This window comes from Pseudopodoces humilis, chromosome 3, assembly GCF_049639895.1.
Source record: "Pseudopodoces humilis isolate 2021_Gansu_Grassland_sample_001 chromosome 3, ASM4963989v1, whole genome shotgun sequence".
Taxonomy (NCBI): domain Eukaryota; kingdom Metazoa; phylum Chordata; class Aves; order Passeriformes; family Paridae; genus Pseudopodoces; species Pseudopodoces humilis.
Window position 1 is genome coordinate 32,163,788 of NC_142202.1, and position 19,005 is coordinate 32,182,792.

Sequence of the window (19,005 nt, forward strand, 5' to 3'; positions counted from 1 at the left end):
AAATGCATGAAATTGGAAATAACTATTCTGTTGAAAGGAATCCACAGTGCTTTGATAAAAAATCTGAGAGGCTTTAGGGAATACGACGAACTTGATGAGGCCAACCCCTCAAAAAATTCTCATACTGTTAGGAGATGAATGAATTACCAGTCCTGTAACTCCAATGTATTTTAAGGCTAGTTAAAAGACATGGAATAGTGATACTCAAAGTAAATGCTCAAAACCAGGAATTATTTTTATGACAGGGTAGTTATTTAAAGGGAATTATTTATATGGGTGAAATTTTGCTCATTCCTTTACATTTTCTAGTACAGTAAACCTACCATCTATTTGTATGTCAATAATAACTGATCTTAGAATGCCATTTCATAGCTTGAATCTTCATTTTGCCTCAAGGTTTGTTCTAACCAGGTTGGCAATTGGGGAAAGTCCTAAAACAGAAACACTGACACATGCTGATAAATTCAAATGTGGAACATTAAAATTCACATGGAAGTGGAAATGACATTCAGTGTTAGAAGTAATAAGTTTGAAAGTCTTAAATAATTCATATAGAGAATATAGGTTAGACAGATTTAATATAAGTGTGCTTTTTCCTAAAAACATCCCCCCCAAACCAAACTTTTTTTTTCTTTTTTTCTTTAAGTCTTTTGTCTGTAAATATGAAAGAAGGCTACACCCCAACATGATTCTTCATTGCCATACTAAACGGTAAAATAGTCTTTCTAATTCACATTGCTCATGGCAGTCTTATTTGAAGTTCCTTTACTGAGTTTGTGGTTAAAGCAGTTTGGGATTTTTGTTGGTTGTAAACTTTTGGCATAATGTGAATACCAGTCCCTTTCAAAAACAGCCTTGAGTTGCTTAATGATGCTTGTGCTGTTCCCCGCGTCTGCTTGGTTGATAACAAGGCCAGCTCCAGCATTCTGCGTAAAAGCATTTCCTACCCAATCAAAATTACCTGCAAGCAAAGGCAGGAATAAACAGTGAGTTTCTAACATTAAAAAAAACAAAAACAAATAGAAAACTGATCTCCCTAAAGGCAATCCAGAATGAAACACTACCATTTTCCCCAGTGCCAAGATAGGAATAATTTTTTTTTCTAATACCAGCAGAAAAAAAAAAAAAAGCTCTAATACATACCATTCACAGTGAAGATTGTTTCTGGAAGTTTTAACAGTGCTAAGCCTTCAGAAGTGAAAACAGGTTCTTCTATTTATTCAAAACTAACTTGCTCTTCCTTTTACATCTATTACGTTAATACTCCATTTACTTTCTTCACTGGCCTTTTCAGTGCTAAGAATGGCTTTTTTTTCCTGTATGAACAATTCAAAGTTCCAAAGCACTAGATCTTTTACAGCTTACCTGTTGACAGACACTATTTGTGGAAAGAAAAATAGATTTTACTGGTTTATGCCAGTTATTACACTCTTTGTTGAAATCTAAGGTAACAAATAAGCACTTTGAATCCTGGGGATTGGAGGGCGAAAAGGATAATTGAACTACTGGAAATCAGGTAAATCAAGTGCTTTGGTTACTTTTTTAAAATTTCACTAAAACTGTAAATATTTTAAATTCTACACTTAAAATACATGCAGTATTTTTTACAAACTTCAGCAGGAAGTATTAAGAATTCTGAAGTTGTCAAGGGTGGTAAATTGAAACCTCATCACAAGGGACTATTTTTCCTGTGCTTTCAAGTAAAAGATGTATCTGGTCCTTAGCATCCATTTTTATTACTATAACGGATCTTCGATAATTTCTTTCTTTTATTTATACATAGCTAAGGATGCAAGGACAATGGGAAACAAAAAACCCAACTTGGCTAAGAATCTAGCTGTGTAGATGAGTTCCAAGGGACTGAGATTTGATCCAGCTATGTGAAAGAATTTAAAATGGAGTAGAAAAAATAATCTGGGAGAGGGGCAGGTGGGTATCATAAAACCTTCTGGAAGCGAGGGAGGTATGAGCTGCAGTATTGGATGTAAAAAATAAGAATTGGATAGATTATGAGGGGTGTATTTTGAGCCCATCAAGGTGGGCTTTTCAGAGAAGATTTCAGTTGTGTCTCTACAACTTGGGATGTCCCACTGTTGATGTGTGTGGGCTTTGTTTTGGATTGCAGCCTTTGCCCTCCCTCACTGCCTCTGCTATCATGGGTGGTAAGCCCTCAGCAGTGCATCAGTAAGATCCCTAAAGCATCCAGCTGCAGCACATCAGATGGCTTTTTAAAATGTCAGGAGTTGCTTTTGAACTCGGTAGTGGTTTTCTGATCCTGTAAGCTTATGCACAACTCAGATTTTTCAAGAGATAGTTTTCATCCTGCATTCAGTGGGCATTTGATTGGTAACGAACTTTCGTGAGGTGCAACACAGCAATTTTACTTAAATACACCTTTAATCCAAAATACCGGTTAGATACGTACCTAATGTTAGGAGGGTGTCTGAAATGTCATTACAGTAAATGGAATAAGGCTTTGGATGATGAGGATGAACAGCATCTGTACAGTATTTGCCAGGATTGACCATAGCTTTAGTAATGACATGGGGAAAGGAGAACACTCCATCTTTATTGGATTGCAGAACAACAGAACATGATGATAATAATTATACCTGCTTCATAAATTGTGTCATATTTATGTTTTTAGTCTGTTTTAAGACACTGAAAGTAGAATTTTGGTCTTGAGAAACTGATTCAGAGGGGACGAAAAGGTTTTAAATGAGAAGAGTCTCTAAGTTCAAGCATCATCCAGGTTCCCAAGGAGATGAACTATTATCTTCACTTAAAAGAAAGTATAATCTGTAGATTGCTCATCTACAAAAGGTTGTTATTTCAGGCTTTTGGATACAAACTAAAATTTCTTGAGATGTGGTTACTTACCAATATATGCAGCTCCGTCGGTCACCATGTATTTGTTACGATTCAGTTTGGGAAGTGAAGTGTTTTTCTGCTCTTTAAGAAAGCAGGCACTCTCTTCCTCAAGGTCAAAGAATTTCTGCCATAAAATAGAAGGAAGCACAGGTTAATAAGAATTGCTCTATAAGACAGAAAAAATACAGTCTGTTCCCCAATCTTTATTGAAAATGAGTTAGTGCTACAGAACAGCTTGAGTTTTTATTGCCAAGCATTAACTTTAATAAAATTTTGCATATTGTATTTCTAATTAAATTCTCATAGCTTGTGATACTCCTGCCTTGGCATTCTGAACTATACAAAGTATATGGCTAGTGCATGCTAAAAGCAATACACTGCCAGGTAGTAAAGACTATAAAATGTAAAAAAAAAAACAAACCAAAACATCTTTCTGCTCTCCATGGTAGCAGGCAGGAACTTTAAACTCATTTCCTCATTTTTCAAGGGACATTGGGGTTTGAAGTCTGCTTCAGGATTGGCAGACACAGCAACAGCTGAATTAATACCTCTGCAATCACACATTACATAGTTTCCAACAGGAAACTTGACATTTCAGAAACTTAGAAGCTTCTCAGGATTAAATTTAGTATGAAGAGATCAAATCATCCAGGCAACAAAAGAAAAATGTTTTACCCTGGAGAGTGAAGTATGAGCAATATTTATTTATTTATAACTTTAGAGAGATATGCACTCCTTTTCTGATCAGTATCAGACAAAAATGAGCAAGAATACACCTGCACAACTCAAAAATAGATTCATGTGGAGGCTCAAGAATAACTTGGCTGTATATAAATGTCTGTTCCATGCCACTCCTTTGTGTTTAACAGTTGTCTACAGACAATTTTGTTCTAGGTCATGACTTCTGTTGGCCCTTTGAAAACACACACCTCTCTCTGTTCAACACTGCACCCAACAGAGCTGAACGCTTCCTGCTGCTCCTTTTAGAGTCAGATCAGACATCTGTGCACACAGGATGCATTTACAGGGTCAAGTACACAAAACTTAGAGAATATGGGAATTAAGGTCCCAAGAAGCACAATGGTGAGCTCTTCACCTTGAGTCTGCTCTTCCTGATTGAAGCTTTAATTTCATGACCACATGTGCATAGGACAGAGCTCCCTGCTTCAGCAGCAGTTTGATGTGCAGGTTACTCCTTGCCCTTTGGCTGTGCACTTATAGCACTTAGTCCTCAAACAAAGCTTTCTAGGTGAAAGTTCTTCCAGTGATCATTTTCTTCAGAGTACTTGTATTGAGTTTGCATTCTCAAAACAGTTTCAGTTGAATCCAGTAATTATTAATGCTTATGTGAAGGGGACTCTGAGATGCTGAAAATGCCAGGTGTAACAGGGTTGCTGTGCCCTAACTCTATAATTGCAGTTAGGCAATACCAAAACTTGCATTAGCCTGGTCAGAGACCAGGAGAAATGAGGAGATTTTCATCTAACACAGTAATTACATCTGCATCTCCTTCTCCAGGATGACCATTGGCAAACCAGTGTACCCTGCAGCTGCAGCAAGCCATTGGCACTCACTGGAAACTTTCAAGTCAAACTGGTCTTTCCATAGGGATAAGAAAAAAAAGGAAAACAATCAAGAAAAGGCATATCACAAGGATCAAAAGCTAAATTAAAAATAGGAAGTTACTGAGTATGCTTTGTAGGATATATTATCCCCAAAAGAACAGAACAGGGGGATAGGAAGTCATGTGGTGCAGGTGTGTGTGGCATTTTTGGTCAGAACCGTACAGAGGTATTGCAGCAGCCTAGCAATTTGAAGTGTAATTTCAATCAGAACTTGTAACAGGTTTCTCTTAAAATTTCAGTGGTTTTGTATATAAACACACACAGTGCATGTATGCAAGACAGTATTTTTTGTACTGAGGTTAGTTTATGTTTTCTCATAGCCAAAGCATAACCAAGAGAGAAAAAGAGTGTTTTCAATGGTTCAAAAGGTAATTTAGTTTATACTTGTTAACCTATTCTTTCTCCTCCATACAAAGACATAGTTTTGTTTTACTTTGATCCTGGCTATAACAGGGGAATACAAAAGAAATGCAGCTTTAAAAAGCAGTTGTTCATCTGACATGCTTTCTGAATTAAAAGAGTATTGAGATGGAGCCTATAGCACAGTTTTCAGCCAAAATCAAATTGATACCAGCAAACTCTGACCTGTGGACTATTACTCATACAAAGGTTTATTTAAGGCAGTGGCTCACCCAGACTGGGAAACTTGATGCACAGCACAGAGGTAACTGACTCAGTGCTGTACCTTTACAGCTCTCTACAGCTGACTTTTTGACTGGAAGTTGTTTTTGTATTTTCTAACAGCAGAGACTCTAGCTGGACTATTTACCTAGAATAGATGTCTAGAAGTATATTTTTTTCCTTTCATCATTTAATTCTTGACAAGATAAATCCTGTACAAAATATTTTACCTGCTGTAGATAGATGGCAATGGATATAACTATTAGGTACCACACACAAAAAAATTTTGACTATGTAAATAGAATTTTCATGATAAATATGGAACAAGCTAGAAGCTACTTAAAATTGAAGTGGCTTAAACAGAGTCAACTACATATGGGGTTTTTTGACTTAAAACCACACTTTATGCTGCTTTTTTACTGAGGAAACTTAGAATAACAACATACATTTTGACAAAAAACCCTATTTCTAGATATGCATAATATTTTGTGTATAAGAAACAGTACTTCCTTTTTAGAATTGTAGTCAATTTTCAAAAAGCCAGAAAAATTTACAGGACTATCAATTTAGGAAATCAAAATAATTCAGCAGATTATTTAGAACCCCAAGATCCAAGGTGGCTGATTTCCAGTGTGCCTCAATTTCATAAAAGTGAACTGTACTTCACTGGAGGTAGCATTTAACATACATTCTGTTCTCTAATACATTTGTATGGTATTTCTCACTTTCCTGTACTGCATGTCTAATGTGACACCAGGGGTGGTGTTTCTGGTCTTCACAATTTTGAGTTTGTAGTCTGAATTTAATGTAAAATCTTTAATAATTTTTCTTGTACTTTGCAGTTGACTGAAGCAAAGGTAGATGCTTACACAGCTCAACAGTAAGATTACGTGAATGCAGACAAAAATCATGTTTTTGTGCTGTCAGATTCAGTCATCTCACAGTATAAATACAACCAGTTGCTACAGTTCACTCTGTTGGCTTTGCTGTGAAAGATCACATGTGATGTTTTGCACAGGCTGTCCACCACACCAATTGCCTTTTGGCACCAATATTTTCTGTCTTATTTTTGAATTCTGTTACTACTAGGAGTAAATTAGGTTCAATATTTTACATTTCCCAGTATTTACTTAAAGACTTTGATAATAACAGAAAAAAAAATTTCAGTTGTTATGTTTTCTTCATTCCTTTTTTTTAGGGGCAGTGCAATATCTTATATTTTAAAGCAATATGGATTATACTTACAACTTTCAAACTACAGCTTGGAACTTCCATGCAAATAGCTTTCAGAGATGAAACAAAGTTAAAAGTAAGGGGATCTGTGTCTCTTGAGAAACTTATGAGAAGTCGTACTTTAATACTTCGTAAAACTAATGCTTCTCTTATCTTCCCATCTAAATATGGCCAGTACCTATGAAGAAAGAACAAAATACTTGCAGAGAACATTTAAAACTTTAAAAAATTTGGGAGAGCCGCTCCCGTGCCTGAGAGCCGCAGCCAGAGGGCGCTGCTGGCCAGCCCAGACACAGGATTTTCCCAGGTGGCACAGGTCAGGGAACCGGAACTCCGGATCTCCCCGACTGACATCCCTTCTTTAACCCCTATGCATTGGGACCGTGCAGGCTGGGGACTGGAATGCCTTCTGTAATTTCCTCCTTGGCAAACAGAGCTGCTGTGCAGGGTGCCTGCATCTTTCAGGAGCAGCAGATGAGATGGGTCGCTTAAGGAGCATGCTATGTTTTTTCCTGATGAGAATTGCAGAAATTCTGCCAGGAATGGGATGGTGGCTTTCATGGTGCTATTCTCACAACTGGCAATTAGCTTTGTATTCCTGACATTTGGTGGCAGCAGGTCAGGGCAGGGAGAATTAAAGAAAAATGTATGTTTCCTACATTCCAGCAGCATCAAAACATCTGGGCTAATGAAATCTGAGCTCTATCATGCCAGAAAATAATTTACAAGCATGAACTGGGAGCTGGCAGGGAAAAGAAGCTGGGGCACTGCCTCAAACACAAAGCCATGATGAAAGAAAAACGTTGAAGAATTCACAGGGTGGCTTCCCTGGATCTCCCTAATCCAGTAGATTTCTGAATTTTTCCACCAGGAGAATAAAGTAAGGAGTATAGGAGATAACATAAACTACAACACTGTAGTGCTTCTACATACTAAGATGTTCTCCAACATAAAGGAGAATAGGAGGGACACATATGAAACTGAGGTTCTTACAGTATTGCCCGTGATTCTTTCCCTGTGACAGACACTGTACATAATGAGTTTACTGGAAAAATTCTCTCACAGACTTAAAAGTTTATGCTTGGTATCGGTCATATTGTAATTATTTTTTAAAAAATTTGAACAGAACAGCTCTAAATAGAAAAGCGTACAAAACCACATGCTTGGTTTGGCTTAACTGTGATAAAATGAAATGCATAGATGAAACAGCAGGCTTTCCTAGATTCTAAATTCATTGTGAGCATTATCAAGAGTAGGAGGGACCAGTGGATACTTGCCTCCTGAGCTGGATGATTTTGATACACTCTGGCCCCAGTGCTGGGCCCATGAGTGCTTTTCAATGGTCCATAAAAACTGGCTGTTTGAAAATTATGTTGTTTTGTTTGGTTTCAGCACCTCTCAGTTAACCAAATTGTGATATCATTCAAATGTAATCTATTCTGAATCGGGAATTTTCATTTATATGTGTATGCCAGTACGATAATGAGATTTCCCACACTGTATACAAGTCACAATACATTATTTCTCTCTTAACACACACACACACACAGAGTCATGCTGACTATCTGCACAATACTCATAATATGCCAGTAGCTGTGATCTCAGAATAGTGTTAGAAATAAGATTCACGTATAAGTAGACTGTTATATTCCTGGGTCCCAGGCATGTGCAGACTAGACAACTTCTGATATCCTTTAACAAGAAGATCCAAAGCTTAGGACCCAGAACTGGAAATGTCCTCTTAGGTCCCAATTCTGCTCCCATTTAAGTCAATGGCAGGACTCTCACTGATTTCAATAAGAGCAGAATTGGGCCCCAAGAAACTGGTGCACAGTAGCAACTAATCTCCTGTGGGTTCATTTTCTCCAGCAGACCCTACTGGCATTATGGTAACCAGCTGGCCCTGGACTTGGACACTCACCGTTTAGCATTGGTGTCGATAACAATGGGCAAGTAGTCCATGACAGCAATGTACACAAACTGTTTGGCATCATCAATAACACTGTAGATAGCTTCAATATCCAGGACTCTGTCCTTGGGGCAGAAGAGTTTAGGTGAGTTCTGTGAAAGGAAAAGTGCAAATACAGCATTAAAAATAATTGGTTTATTTTCTCTCTCCCTCAGTCTTCTTGAGATGCTAAGTAGCATCCATTATTTTTAGCAGAGATTATTACCTAATACCTTCAGCCATCCTGCTAGAATACTCAAAGCTACAAAGGTGTGCTACTTGCTTATTTGGCCCTCAAAAGCTTCACCATTTAGATGTAACTGTGGGTAAAATGCAGAAGACACAGACTTCAAAACATCCGCTGTCATCAAAGAAGCTGTAATTGAAGTTACATTTCAGAGGATTTTGTTCCAAAGAACTCCAGGACTGGTTTCTGTTAGATGGAGTGTTCATATGTTCTTGCCACATGAGCCTGATCCTTCACTTGTGAGCAGGAATTAAATGTTTTATGTCAGTTGTAGTGAGACGCTGCAGTTTTGCAAGAAACTTATCTTTAAAATAAAGCTTCAGGTACAAATTACCAGTACCGAGCTGGTAACTGGCAAGGCCAGACTGCAGCTTTTCTGCCTTCTATCTGAGGCTGTCAAAGGCAAGTGGAAATTGCTCGTCTGTGGCAGATGTGCCCAGGACTTTCTACTTGGCTGCACAAGTAGGGGGAGAAAAGTGAACCCCATTTTCAAGTTGCTTGCAGGCAGCAACTTCATTCCTGGGACAGAGGTTATGGAAGGCACTTTAACCCAGCTGCAACAGGTGTTTTCCTGCCACTGTATCATCTCCATTACTTGCTTGGGTTGCAGACGACATCCAGATGGTTATCTTTCCTTTCGGGACCCAGGGGTCCAGATCCCAGGGGTTTTATTATTCTTCCTTAATTTCCTTGATTTGAGACTGTCACTGTGGTTTCTTATCACTGACTGGTGTTCTTAAGGATTTACTACAACTAAGTACAGAAAATACTAGAAAATTAACCATAGTAAGATTTCAAGACTCCAACACCAGATCCATTCCTGAACACTAAAAAATCAAAACCCCTTACACTTTATCAGCCAGTCTGGAAGATGCATTTGTTGCTAAGCAACACTAAGCCATGATTCCCAAGTATAACAAAAAAATTTAATGATTGTGTATTATGCTTGTTTTATATAGCACAAACATTGAAATATGTTTTCAAGAAAAGAATTTCAACTCAAGAAAAAAGTGTAAAGTGATTTAAATATAGTTAAATAATTAAATATAATTTATTTCAATTATCTGAAACTTTTTGGAGGTAATTGCACCAAGATGTTATTCTTAACACTTGTATTATTTTCTTGAACTTTTAGGTTCTAGAACAGCTGAAGAAAGAAATTCTTATGCACTTGTCTTTTTCGGATGCATTTGGTATAAATATCAGAAAATGAAAGACTTCTTGAAGATAATTAGAAGAAAAAATCTCAGTAAAAACTCTCACTGTAGCACTGTGCTTTGGCATTCCATTTCTTACTCTGTGGCACAGCTGATCCCTGCCCCGCAGCCATGAACTGTTTTAAGACTTGTCTCCATGTTGTGCAGCACTTGCTGTTCTGATCAAGTACCCACTTGCTCCTCCTCTTCACCTACCAGGAACAGGCCTTTATTCTGGCTGGGAACAGCCTCTTTCCATGCCACTGCTCAGGGGTGTGCTATCCTGAATCCACAGGGAGGCAGCAGCCTGTCTTTGCCCCAGACAGGACTGCCACAGGAGCAGGGGAACTGCCTGACTCCTGGGAACTTCTTTCTGATCATTAACTCAGGAACACACAGCAACATTAACACACAGTCCACCAAGTCAGTCCCAAGCAACTCCAGAACTTCAGAGGGTCATGCTGGCAAACACTGACACTTTTCTAGTGGGTGAGAAATTTATTGAAGAGCCTGTTTTAAGGAAGGAAGAACCAGCCCAAGTGGCTATGGATAAAAATTCAGGTAGCTCTTCGAGTTGGACCTCAGTGATCTGAGCTTCTGAGTACCACTGAGTCCTTCCTTTCGTTTTCTGAAGTGAAATACCAAGAGAAAAGGCTTCCTTGCCCACAGGAAAGGAAAAAATCACAGAGAGGAAGGGAACACTCTGCCAAATGAAAAATAAAATGTAGAGTCTCTCTCCATCTGCCTTTGTCTAGGATCCCAGATTCCTTAACTGGGCCTTAATCATCTTTCCATTTTGTGTTCCTGTCCAGGATCGACTTTCAGCAGGATTTCTCTGTTTCTTACAGATTTCTTAGAAAGGAGTAGGATTTCATTTCACAGTGCATTAGCAAAAGTCTGTCTCTTATTTAAGCGAGTCCTTAAGATTCTCCAGAATCAATGGAAGTGTCCATTTTTTAAAACCACTATTAATTCTGGCTGTCTTAGGCACTTCCACATTTTCACTCCAAAATAGTTCTGTCTGTCCACTGATTGTAGGAGTACGAAAAATCTTGGACAGCAGAACATTGCCTGGCATCCAGCAGGTGAAAGGGAACCCTGCCCTGTATAACCACTCACCTGCACCGTCTGATGCCAGTGGCTGTACAACTTTATAATGGGTTATGTGTGTTGTATTGTTTTAGACATAACAATGACTATAAAGCAATGGGGGTTTTGCCCTTGTTTTATAGAGAATGGAAAATTACTCTCAGCAATTTTATTTATATTCCTGATTTTGAAGTTTGGTGGTTTACACTCATGTAATTACTCCCAGAATGAATGACACTCCACATCTTCCATCATCTCTATCTCACTGGGTACTTTTTTCCTGTTTTGCTGCATCACTGATGAGATGGAGAACTCCATTTCTTTCCATTAAAAAAACATGCACAGACAGTGCTTCCATGGTCAGTGCTTGAATTGTAGAAGTTTTAAAATGTCATTTAAAAATAAAGCTGAAGTAGATGATCTTGTACAGAAGTATGAATGCTTTGCAATAGGGTGAATCCTTAGAAATATTACATTGTTAAAAAGGCAAGCTCTGATACCAACCTTATTCTGTATAATTTTCTATGTCTGATTAATGGTTCATTTACTCCCAAGTCATTTGTGTTCTACCTATTAGTGCAAATAAAAGAATTTAATTTGAAGGGTCTCTGTATCATTTTCTTAACATGAGTGGTAAAGTGTTGAATGTTACAGAGAAAGGGGAATTGAATAATGACCAAATGAAATTCTGCAGCATCTTGAGTGTGATGAAGTCCCAGCAAACTGCATTTTATAGAAACCAGAATTAAAAAAAAATAAATTGTGATATTTCAAATTTCCAGATCTTCTAAAGATCTTGTGGGTTAAGTAAATTTCTTCCCTTCCCTCCCCACACCCCCCTCCCCCGAGGATGGAACTCATTTTGTAACTTACCGACACAAAAGCTTCAGATTTTGTCTCGTTCAGCTGCAGTGTCAGTTTATTTTGAGTATCATACACCCCATAGAGTCTCTTAGACCAACTCGGAGGTATTTTATTCTTGTACCTTAATGAGCTATATAGGGCAAATATCCTTTGCAAATCCAGGACCAGGCAGCTACAGTTGTATACAATGACGCCAAGCTCCTTCATCTGTGAAATTAAAAGTTGGATCATTAGTGATTTTTTTGCTGATGGATCTGTGGAGGTATGCAGCAAGAACACAACAACCTCACCTTAGGTACCCCAGTTTTCTGGGTGTCAGTTTCTTTACATGTTAAAAGGAAGATAACAATACCTTTCTCTCACAGAAAGTACTCTGTAAGCATCAACATTCTCACATGTGAATTATGAGGAAAAATAGTCCAAGTAAATACAGACAGCAGAGTACAATTAAATTCTTTAGCCTTCACATGAGTGGGCACAGTCCCACTTTTCATTTAGGTAAAAGCACATCTCCTGATCATCATAAATCTTGTTTTGCAGAGATTTCATTAATTGTACACCCCTAGTACCTAGGGGTTTCATATACCCAGAATTTCATGCTGAATGTATTGTCTGGCTTTTGTAATCAAAGCATAACCACATGCTCACTCTCTTCCCTTCCTTTGCTTTAGAACAGCTCAAGAAAGGACCAGTGTGAGTCTGGATGCTATTGACCTCTCATTACCTGTATTTAACAATAGTTCAGCCATCTTCTAAAATAAAGCAAGAAGAAAATCTGCATGTATCTGTTGGAAAACCATATGTAGGATAGATATTTAAAGGATTCGTGCTGGTTTTCTGCAGGCAAACTCTCTCAATACCATGCCTGCAAAGTCTGCCTGGTATGATGAAGAAAATAAGGGTAATATGAACTCTCCAGCATGCTTACCCTTTCATTCCAAAATATTCCCACTGGTATTATTCCCTTAGACGAGATCTCCACAGTCACACGGACTAGTTTCTGGTAAAAGCGAATCTTTCTGTAAAGCCTATGGGAACTCTGAACCAGTACTGATATCTCAGAGCTTGTTCCAGTGCAATTCTCCCTGACTGCAGATGAGAACCACTCTGCAGGAGTGGGCAGAGGTAAAGTGAAGGATAAGATTGAACCTTGACTCCTTCTGTGGTAGGTGAGCAGAAACAACAAACACCAATACTCCAGTGAGAAGGAAATTTGATAGGTGACACATTCTTCATGTCCCCAACCTGGAAATACCACATACCTAAGAATACACAACACTGAGCTATCTTGTTCCTAAATATTTGCCAAATAGTTGCAACCACAGGAACAAGACCTAATATTCTTACTACCTAACTCAGAATATTTCTGAAAGCTTCTTTAATCTGTTAGCCTGCACAACCTGAAATTTGTGGAGAGTTGGAAAAAACACACATACTGCACTGCAGCCTTTCATTTCTGGATAAGCCAGTAAATTAATTTTAATGCTAAATATAAATATGACCAACATCCTAGCTTAATAATCTATTTGGAATATAATCTTTAATTTTTCCCCTGGGTTCTGGTATCTTTGAGGATGCTCTTGTATTCAGCTCTAGGCTGTCCCCGTAGTCTGGGCTCTATTTGTCTCCAAATATTTTTAACTATACATTATCACTGTTTTCACCGTGTGCTGCCAATACAGCTCTCTTAATTGCCAGGCATGCCAGTGCAGAGGACTTGTAAATAGTACTCTGTTACATCTATCTGCATAATGTGGTTTAATCAGCTTTTCATGGCTGTTAGTTGATTCTGACATAATTATGTGGTTACAGTTTTCCTTTCATTTATCAGTCCCATTATTACTGTTCCACTTTATCCCTTCTATTAAAAGTAAAGATGAAAGGGTCCTCACTGCACACCAGAAGCTGCCAGGATTGCATCTGCATGAGCGAGTGTCCTCACAACAGGAGTGCCTGCAGTGTGTCCCCTCCCTGTGAATTAAGAGATTGCCTTTAGGCCTACGCAGTTTCTCATGCAGAGATAGGGAGGAAGCCTGGGGCACTAATGGCTTTTGTTAAATGCCACTCTTTTAGAGATCACCATCTAGCCGGAGAGCCAAACGAAGCATTAGGCACGCCAGCCTCTCCCCACGAACAGGAGCACAGAGTGGGGAACGCAGGGACCTGACCGTGCGCGGAGCCGGCTCCTGCGGATGCTGCCCGGCTGAGGCCCGCAGGGAACAGTGAAGGACGGGCTGCAATGAAGCCATCCACAGATGTGTCTACAGCACAGTAATGAACCCTGCCTTCCCAAGGTGTTTCGTCTTGCAGTTGGCTTCTCAGAGGACTGATCAAAGCCTTTCCTGCTTCTGAAGATGTTGTAAGAGCTTTCCCCCATGGGGATTCCCTAATACACGACAGAGCAGGGCTCCTCCTTTCCCTCGCTGGGAAAACACAGATATCCTCTGCTGCCTGTTTTCATTAAGCTTTTATAAATTTAAGTTCAATTTTGACTCAACCTGAACAGTAGATTTAAAGTTATAGCAAGAGGGCAGACAGTGACTCTATGATGCTTGTTGTGCAAACTGAATTATCTAAGAAACCTGTTTAAATGTCAGCCTGTCACTTTGTCATCCTCTCAGCTTAGGTGTGATACATCCCCTTGAAATGCATATACCTATGTAGTAAAACCCCACCTGTCTCCTTTCTTGTATAACAGCCCCAGTAAGTTTGGAGACAAAAAAACCCGTTTCAGAAGCACCTTCTACACTGAGCCTGGTTTTACTGCCTTACTCTGAGGAGAAACTGCTCTTCTTCCTATTAATCATTAAGCCTATAATCCTTCATAGGAGGCATAAGGGGCAGCAAAGATGTGGTAGTGACAGATTTAGTATGAAGTGGTGTGACATCTAGATAAGGGAAAAGACTTTCTCTTCCGTTTGAGAGCTGCTGTCATTAGAGACTTTTTTTTTTTTTTTTTTTTGAGTAGTCTCAGAGCGGAAACAGAAAAAAAAAATCTACATTGTAAGAATCAAAATCTGAGTGTTGCTCCTTGGCTTGTCATCATGGAAACCTTCAGCTAAGCATCATTTGAGGTATCTGTTAAGGTAAAACCCTTCAGGGCAGGAGCTCTTAAGGCAAAGGAAGCGTTTCTTCATCCTGCGTTTTAAAGAGCAATTAATACAGTAATGAAAATGTCACTGAAAAATTTAAGTGAAGAAGATCTCAAAAAAATCAAAACCTTAATGAAACTAAGGAAGATGAATGTGAAATGAAAATATAGAGTCATAAATTTGATTACCTCAAAATGGAACAAAAGTTTTTGGATGGTAACATGGCACAGTTGCTTGTGAGTGACATTTCCAGGGCATGTGCCAGGGTCTGGGGAAAGGAATGGTTATCTGCATAGAGAATTTTATGTCCTGTCTTGAGGAGGTTTCTTCTCGTCTTTGTTAAGAACTACCATGCATGCTCTAATCAAAGAATGAAAAATATGGGAGCTGATTTTCCTTGTTTTTCCCCATGCCATTTACATTTGTGTAGAGCAACCATTAAAGATTACCAAATTACCATTTGACTTTCTTGACAATGTTTTTTTTAAAGCACCAGAAAAGTGAATAATTATACTTGGCTTAAGAAATGTAACTTCCTCCCACTGTACAATAATTCTCTAACTGCAGAACTCATTTAGCTATGAAAAATAATAAATACGGCCTAGATAGATAGTAATTTTTATGACAAGAGGAGGAACTTCTTGTTAAACTGGACAAAAAGCAGCATTTCACAAACAGGAATTTTTGCTTTTTCTTCTTCCATGTACATTCATAGGCATCCTATGCAAAAGGAAGAAAAAACATGGGAAACGAACCTTAACAATCCAGGCTGTGAACACAGAGCACCATAAGATTCTTACACTGAGAAATTTTTCAGGTATGTTTGGGTCACAGGCCAGAGGGGGTGTATGATGCATCCTTGCCCTGCACTGTGCAGACGAGACAGCTCATTTTATATTTATCTTGAGCTACACTCTGAGAGACAACCCTACTGTGTAGGCAAGCTACTATTTGACCTACATAGGAGTCACACAATCTGGTTCACAGCTTGCAGTATCTGAGTTGTGGCAAATGTAGCAGGAAGCTTTAGAAAACCCCTTGTTTAAAGCAAAAGTTTTTAGTAATTGTTCACACCTGAACACGAACCTGTAAACAACAGGCAGCTCTCCTCAGGCATGAACTGCCACTTGCCCAAAAGGTCTGGCCAGTGGCAGATGCCAGCAATCCACTGCCTGTGCTATAGAAACTCTGGATTAACTACAGGTAGCCTATTGCACACAAAATTTACTAAAGTAGACTTTTGGTATACGGGGTAGTGTATGCATCTGTTATTTTGCCTGTGCTTGAAAAAGTATTTAACTGTGCATTCGAGCCTCTGATTTTTTTAATGATGACTTTCTAAACGAATGACTGAGCAAATATAGAATCACAACAGGCGTTGCGAGTAATGGACATCAAAAAGCATTCCATACTGATAAATAAGTTACTAAAGCCTAAGATTTAAGTAGCTTCTAAAGAAAAGTCAGCTTAAGACAAATCACAGATATTTACAGTGGTACACTAATCTTTCCATAAAATATGCTCTAATTATCCAGTTACCTGGCACTCCAAACATACTTTCTTTTTCAGTATCAGCCTTGCTTACCTGATCCCTACTGCTGACCTCCCTTACATTTTCATGTGGTATTCTTTAATACTGAATGAGTATTTCCCAATACCACCCCTGAAGAGCTGCCTCTGTGCAGCTATTCTTTACCTCTCTTTACCAAAACCTGCTGAGCAGATATGCGTGCCCATCCCATGCCAGGCACAGGTGACAGCTGAAGCAGTTGCAGCCTGTGGCAGCAATGGAGGAGGAGAAGGGCATTCAGATGGGAGTGACCATCAATAGCAAGAGAGTCAGAGATCTGAGAAAGGTAGAAGTGCTTATTTGTGCAGAGTTGCTCACTGTGACTGTTGTAGCACACTTTGCTGGAAGAGGCTGACAGGAGTAGTGCTAATCACAAATGCACTCAGTGTAATGACCCCATTCAGGCAGCCCTCGTTTTGATGTAAACCAAACGTGCAACCTGATGCTGAACAGGCTGAGAAGGCTGTAGCCTGGCCCCTCTCTCACAAAACCTCTGCAGGTATTACAGCTCACCACAACAGCAAAAGGATGTGCCTCAGCTAACACTTCGCTAGAAACTGCAACTCACCCTTACATTCCTGAGACAAAAATCCTTCTTCTATGCTTTGCCAGTAATACAGTACAGAGACTGCACACTTTGTTATGTTAAAATCAAAAGTAAATCAGTGAAATCCAAATCCAGCACAGTCCTGCTTCTACTCCAAGTTCCATTTTTTCTTTTCCTGTTTGCTTTTACCTGTTGCTGGGAAAATGGGAACTACATTGATATTGGGAAATACTGAACAGAAAACATTAATACAAATGGGAAAGCACTGTTTTCTCAGGAAGTTAATATAACTCTGTCTAGCTTAAACTATTGGAAAGTGAATAAATCTAAATTAACAGCATCTTTCAATGTCAGAAATCATCTAGGGCACAATAAATGTTCTTACTTGAATTCACTGCCATTTTGACAACCACAAATTGCTTTTGACTATTACTTACAGAATTCAAACAGATTAATTTTTGAGATCGTTTCATTGTTTAATTGTGCAACTTTGCTGTTTTCTATAGACACTTTTATTGACTCAGTGGTATTTTTAAAATCCTACATTCAGCTTTCAACCATTCTCAAATTAATCACTTTTTCAGTCTTGCATTTGGATCTCTCTTGTGCCTGGCCCATGTCCTACAGTTTTGTAGGTTTTACATTTCTGTCATCTAAGGCTAAAGGTTAATTTTCTATCATGTTGGTTTTAAGTAATTTGAAAATAATTGCCAGGTAGAATTTCTAATGAACTAGGAAAAAAGCCCTTCCACTTGACAAAAGAATGAAATTTCAACCTGAGCCAGGAACTCAATCTCATCACTGAAAATGGAAAACTGTCACTCAAGCCACTGTGCTGGAAATAAATCTTATCATGTGACCAAGAAAAGGTGATGCATTTGATAGAAAGTGCACCCAGCATTGACATTATCACTATAAAACCATGACATGTTTTCACCAAAGGAAAGGAAGTGATACAACTGGACTGACTGTACCACTGAAGCTGATAAATTTGAATTGTCAGCCACCAGCAGTCCACTGGTCTTTAATTCTCACCTTTAGAAAGTACATTTGATAGATTTGGAGCTGTAGTTCATGCAGAATTTAAGTCCCAAGAAGTTACAACTTCATATGTTATTTTTACTAATACAACTTAATGATAAAACCTAATGATAAAAAGATGCCATGACAAGCCAGAGATCTTCGAGGAGCTGCTAATTTTTGTATTCCCTTATTTTTTTCAGTGATCCACAGGCAAAGAAAACAAAACTGCACAGTGATGCTCTACTAATTTCCACTTCACTTCAGCCACACCATTGTTTTTCAAAGCACCCTGATCTTAAGAAAATCATGCTGAGAAAAAAAGTCTTAGCATTTCATTTCTGCTGAAAAGTTCTGCTGCTGACATGAAAGCAAGTTAGACATCCAGGCAGAAGGGGGGCTTCTTTTAAAATGCTGTGGTTTAAAAAGAATTTTGTGATGAAGAGGTAGCAATGCATCTTCAAAGCAGAAAACCAGAAATCCCCTGTGTCCTCATCACATTAGAAAGAAGCCCCATCATGATTTTTCTTATTCAGCCATCTGTTCTATTGATACAAAAAACTCAGCAAAAATAAATTTGTTTGTAGAAAAAATTCAGTCGTATTTTTGTTTAAACCATGGACCACTCTGTGATGATGTTTACATAGATCCTACCACAGAATTGTGAGTGCAAGTTTGGGTTTTTTACTGCTGTTGTTTAAGCTCACTAACAAACCAAGCCTGACACATGGCTAATTGTCAGAGCAAGCCAGAAAGCAGAACTGAATTAGTTAAAAATTTGTTGCCATATATTCTATCAGCATAATTAATATCACTTGGCATAATCACAGCCTAATTTATAATTTTGAAATGAATTTTCAGTTTATAGTTTCATTACCCCCTCAAAGCAAGCACAAGTGTCTTCTTCAGGGGAAATGGAAGCTTACAACTACAAGAAAACATGCACCAGGATCATGTTTGATTTATTTCTTGTTTTACAGCAGGAAATCTAATTAATATGAATTCTAATTTGATTCTGTCTATCTTTTGAATAGTTTTGTTCTTTTTGTCAAAGAAAAGTGCAAGCTGGGAAAAAGAGGATC

General features: G+C 38.6%; 1 protein-coding gene across 1 annotated transcript in view; it reads right to left on the reverse strand.

The window, feature by feature from the left end:
- Positions 1 to 725: 725 nt before the first annotated feature.
- Positions 726 to 19,005, reverse strand: part of PLD5 (phospholipase D family member 5) — a 99,207-nt gene continuing 80,927 nt past the window's right edge. Inside the window, exons 5-9 of the mRNA XM_005530596.3 lie at positions 11,704 to 11,901; positions 8,272 to 8,411; positions 6,363 to 6,528; positions 2,881 to 2,995; positions 726 to 961 (exon numbers count right to left, since the gene is read on the reverse strand). Of these exons, the coding sequence (XP_005530653.2) occupies positions 726 to 961; positions 2,881 to 2,995; positions 6,363 to 6,528; positions 8,272 to 8,411; positions 11,704 to 11,901 (855 nt within the window). The remainder of the gene's footprint in view (positions 962 to 2,880; positions 2,996 to 6,362; positions 6,529 to 8,271; positions 8,412 to 11,703; positions 11,902 to 19,005) is intronic.